This window comes from Babylonia areolata, chromosome 23 (assembly GCF_041734735.1).
Source record: "Babylonia areolata isolate BAREFJ2019XMU chromosome 23, ASM4173473v1, whole genome shotgun sequence".
In the NCBI taxonomy this organism is placed as follows: Eukaryota; Metazoa; Mollusca; class Gastropoda; order Neogastropoda; family Buccinidae; genus Babylonia; species Babylonia areolata.
Window position 1 is genome coordinate 5,860,806 of NC_134898.1, and position 5,000 is coordinate 5,865,805.

At 41.7% G+C, this 5,000-nt stretch overlaps 1 protein-coding gene across 1 annotated transcript in view; it reads right to left on the minus strand.

Annotated features, from left to right (window-relative positions):
• Positions 1 to 1,064: 1,064 nt before the first annotated feature.
• LOC143297808 (uncharacterized) overlaps positions 1,065 to 5,000 on the minus strand; it is a 29,131-nt gene continuing 25,195 nt past the window's right edge. The window contains exon 11 of the mRNA XM_076610314.1: positions 1,065 to 3,649. Coding sequence (XP_076466429.1) covers positions 3,471 to 3,649 — 179 coding nt within the window. The 3' untranslated portion in view covers positions 1,065 to 3,470. The remainder of the gene's footprint in view (positions 3,650 to 5,000) is intronic.

Consider the following 5,000-nt stretch of genomic DNA (forward strand, 5'->3'; position numbering starts at 1 on the left):
CCGAAGACGTTTAATTGTTAAAGGCACTACAGCACTTGTAGCTGCGTTCCAAAGGAACTGGTAAAACAGAATGGATCAACAACGACAATGACTGTAACAGCCGCTGGGGTTACCACGAAAGCTGATGGATACAAGAATAGATTGCACAGAGGAAAGATTTCTTGAAAACTCTTAAAAAAAAAAAATTCTTGGAGCATCTGATTTCTATTTTTCAGAGCACGGTTTCTTTTCTATCCTTTTATATTCGTTTTGGTTTGCCCATTTTTTTCCTTTCTTTCTTTCTTTTTTTATTTTATTTTAAATTAAACAGGATCGAGGTGAGTACAAGTCTACGGGAAAGGGTTTCGTTCTGTCAAATAATCTGGCGACAAAATATCTAAATGTTTTACTTTTAGCTGCCTTCATAGAATCTGTCTGCATGCCGGTATCATTTCTTCTAAGCTGGGGTGTAATAGTCCCCCCCCCACCCCCATCCCCTTCCCCTACCCCCACATGCAGCCACGACTTCCCACCTCCCTTTCTGCCCCCCCCCCCCCCCTCAACACCCCCCCTTCTCCCCCTCTCTTCCAATCCCCGATTTCCACCCCCGCCCCCACCCACCCCCCAAAACCTCTGCACCCCCTCCACATCCCTTTCGCCCCCCTCCCCTCCACCCTCTTTAGTTTTCAACACACTACATGAATGAAACAACGAATACGATTGGTTCAAAGGTTACGCTTTCACAGTTTTAAGGCAAGGGATAATATCTGCACACAAACACACATAAAAAAAATAATAAAAAAAAAGAGAAAGAAATAACAAAGCTGCATTGGAAACTGTAGTGGCTGACTTACTGTTTTTGTCGTATGTGTTATTTGTAATGTAGTGGTAGAGATCTAGGGATCAGGTCAAACTTTACAAGATAAAAAGCACGTCGTAAATAGCAGACCACATTTTATAGTGAATGCTGAACACAGTGACTAGCCTATCGCCACTCGCCAAGCGACTGAATGATCAGTCAGTCAAACAATCCTGGACGATACGATTCAAAGAAAACACAAAATATAATCATCATGGTTTGCGTTTTGTTTTGTTTTTGTTTTTTTGGGTTTTTTTCTCAGTCCTTTCTTAATTAAAAAAAAAATTCTTATTTTTCTTTAACGTCAGATTTAACACAGATACTTTATGGATACCAAACACCACAGATATTAACATGCATGGACAAAACAGTCCATCTAAACTGTTCAAGGCACACACTTTTGATAAATAATAACACATACACTAAACAGTGACACACAATTCTTAGGCTTTTTTTTCAACACAAAACACTCGTCTGGTTGCATAGGCTGGTATTAATGATAGCAATTATCATATATATATATATAAAGGCGATCTCACGTATTGTACACAGCTGTTCGCACGGCTGCTATTTCTATAGTCGACACGAGGGGAAACAAGCCAACTTACGATTTTTCTGTCACATTTCCGTCGGTTCCAAAACCAGCCCAAAAAGGATTAGCACCTAACTGTTAAACCCGTCATCTTCCATAACAAAACCCATGATCTTACCATAGCAAAACCAAACAGCTTGGGAAAAAAAATCATCTTCCATTATAAACCCTCATCATCTTCCATAACTGATGAAACCTTTTCATGATAGAGAGAGAGGGAGAGCATGTGGCTCGATACGTCGCTTCTTTTATCCCAAGTAAGTCGACTTTTACCAAGATTTTTTTAGAGAGAGAGATATATATACAGAGATACAGAGAGAGAGAGAGTAGTGTCCAATTAAGATCCGGAAAAAGGCAGTTCAGGGAAAGACAACCAGACTTCCCTCCCAGAACGAGAAGTGCACGTTGGACAATCGAGTAACATCACTTCAACCACAGCATGAGAACAAGAGGGACCAAGAAAGAGAACCGGGGCTGAATGGCTGCAGCTAGTAATTGCAGAATCACCTCCCTTGGTACAGCTCTCTCTCTCTCTCTCTCTCTCTCTCTCTCTCGCACACACACACACACACACACACACACACACACACACACACACACACACACACTTTATCTATCTAGCTAGCTCGATAGCTAGGAATATATCTATCTATATATCTATTTACCTGTCTGTCTATCTTTCTATCTACCTGTCTCTCTGTCTGTATATTTATTTTTTTCTATCTATCCATCTGACGATATTTTGTTTATCAATATTTTTTTCATGTCATTTCTCTGCAAGGTGGTCGAAACGTTAACATGCGTCTAAAACAAAAGATAAGAGAGATTAAGATTAAAAACTTTTTTTTTTTAAAGAAGAAGAGAAAAATGGAAGACAATTGGGGGGAAAAAGTCCTTTAGCCAACACAACCGACAATTTCAGTCGACTGATATGAAGAAGGACTAAACATGTCGTGGTTAGGAGAAAAAGAAAAAAAACCCATTGAGACTACCTATCATGAATGTCACACACACACACACACACACACACACACACACACACACACACACACACACACACACACACACACACACACACACACACACACACACACACACACACACACACACAGAGAGAGATTTCCCCCCCTCGTCTAATGAAATTTATAGTAAAAGACATAAACTAAAGAGAAGAAAAAAATTAATTAAAAAAAGAGAGAAAAACTCGAAAGAAAATATGTATAAATACACATCATAAGACATAAACACTGACATCCCCACACCCCCCGAAACCTCTCTCGCCCCACCCGTCAGGGCCCAAAATTAACAGAGAACAGCGAACGATCCACCTCCATTCCCCCACCCACCCCCAACCCCTCCCACCGGCCCAACTTGACCCGCTTCCATGCACGGCGGCATGACACCACAGGACCAAAGGGGAGAAAAACTACTTCCGATAGACATCAGCAGTGTATAAGTTATAGTCTACATCATAGACACAAGGGGAGCCAGATGCATTGCTCGGACGGAAGAGCCTAGTATGGTCGTAACCCGCTACTAACTGTGTATTACAGTATGGAACTGACCAATGGCGTAGTTCGGTCAACGTAGGCATGTGTAACTGTCAAAAAGTTAGAACCAAGCAATGCAACTGGCTCCAGTACTGTACTGTACTGTACTGTACTGTACTGTACTGTACTGTTTTGCATTGTATTCAGTGGAAGGAACTGCCGGACGAGATAGTATTGCCATGTCAGTACTTTCTATCGTAACAGTCTTCGCCCCCGGTGTGAAATTGGCAGCCGAGGTCTGCTCAGTCTCTTCCCGGTGTGAAGACCAGCTGCGAGGCCTAGTAGTATGGTCGTAACCCGCTACTAACTGTGTGTATACAGTATGGAACTGACCAATGGCGTAGTTCGCGGGTCAACGTAGGCATTTTAGTCACGTGTAACTGTCAAAAAAACGTTAGAACCAAGCAATGATACAACTGGCTCGTCAGTGGCAGGTCTTCACAGTGCCGGCAGCAGCGCCGGCACCATTTTCTTTCTTTCATTCTTTCTTTCATTTCTTGGTAGTTAGGGTGCGTCTGCACCAGAACTGACCACGCCTGTAGCATCTGGTGGAGGCAAGTCGGTTGTGGTGGGGGTGGTGGAGGGGGTGGAGGGGGGTGGTGGAGGGGGTGGATGTAGGAATCATGTCCTCCTCGCTCGTGGGTGAGAAGGACGTTTTGTCTGATGTGTCTGAAAGAAAGAAAAAGAAAGAGGGAAAAGAATGAATAATCATAAACGAACGAACGAACGAACGAATGAATGAATGAATGAATAATAATAATAATAATAATGATGATGATGATGATGATGATAATAATGATAGTTCATAACTTTTCTATGGCGCGATACCCTGTACTAATACTGCTCAAATCGCCTTACATCATCAAGCTAGATATAAACATAACATAAAAACATTACAACAGCTCACTGACAACAAATGCGTTCACAGAATGAATCAAAAAGCATAATCCACCAAACAATAAAGAATATCAACTTGAATAAATAATGCTTAGATTAAAACGAAATACATTCCATAACACACACATTTCATAAACACACACACACACATGCGCGCGCACACATTCGCCCGCGCGCGCGCGCACACACACACACACACACACACACACACACGCGCGCCCAGGCACATTAAGTATATCAACTGCACTAAAACAGGATTACATAAGTATTAAAATATCTCTAGCATAAAACTCAACGTGGCGAACAGACTTTGGACTATCCATTGTGCTGAGTACAGAAACGTTTGCGGAAAAGGTGCGTTTTCAGTTCTGACTAAAAGGTCTGGAGATCAGGAGCGTTTCTGAGGGACAATGGCAAAGAATTCCAAACTTGGGGTACTTGAGCCCTAAAAGACATTTTCCCTGCAGATTTCAAATTAGTTTTGAGGACTTTAAGTAACCTTTCAGAACTGGGTCTTAGCGTTCTGCGTGGTTTGTACGTTTCCAGCACAGAGGAGAGATACGGGGGAAGAGATTCATCAAAATGTCGGAAGGCAAGTGTCGCCAGTTTATAGTGAATGCGGGACTCTATAGGGAGCCATTGTAACTGATGCAAAAGAGGTGTGACATGATCAGATTTTTTTTTTCCAAGGACAAGTCCTGCAGCATTGTTCTGTACTTTCTATAGTCTAATAAGAGAGGAAGATGGTAAACCTGCTAAGGTAGAATTGCAGTAATCTAGTCTGGACAGGACAAAAGAGGAAACCAACTGAGCCATGTTTTTCTCTGTTAAGTATGATCTGACTGAGGATAGTCTGCGACACATCAGCCACGCAGGCTTCCGTCTCATTAATGACTGTTTTGAATTCAGATTATGGAGCGGCTTTTTATAACTCAGAGTCATCAGCATACTTATGGTAATCAAATGAATGCCTTTTGATGATGTCAGACAAAGGCTGAGTATATAAAGTGAATAAAATAGGTCTCAGAACTGATCCCTGAGGGACATCAAATACAAGAGAGATAACCTTAGAAGTAGTATGATTTACTTTAATGCAGAGCTAACGGTTTGAAAGATATGATGA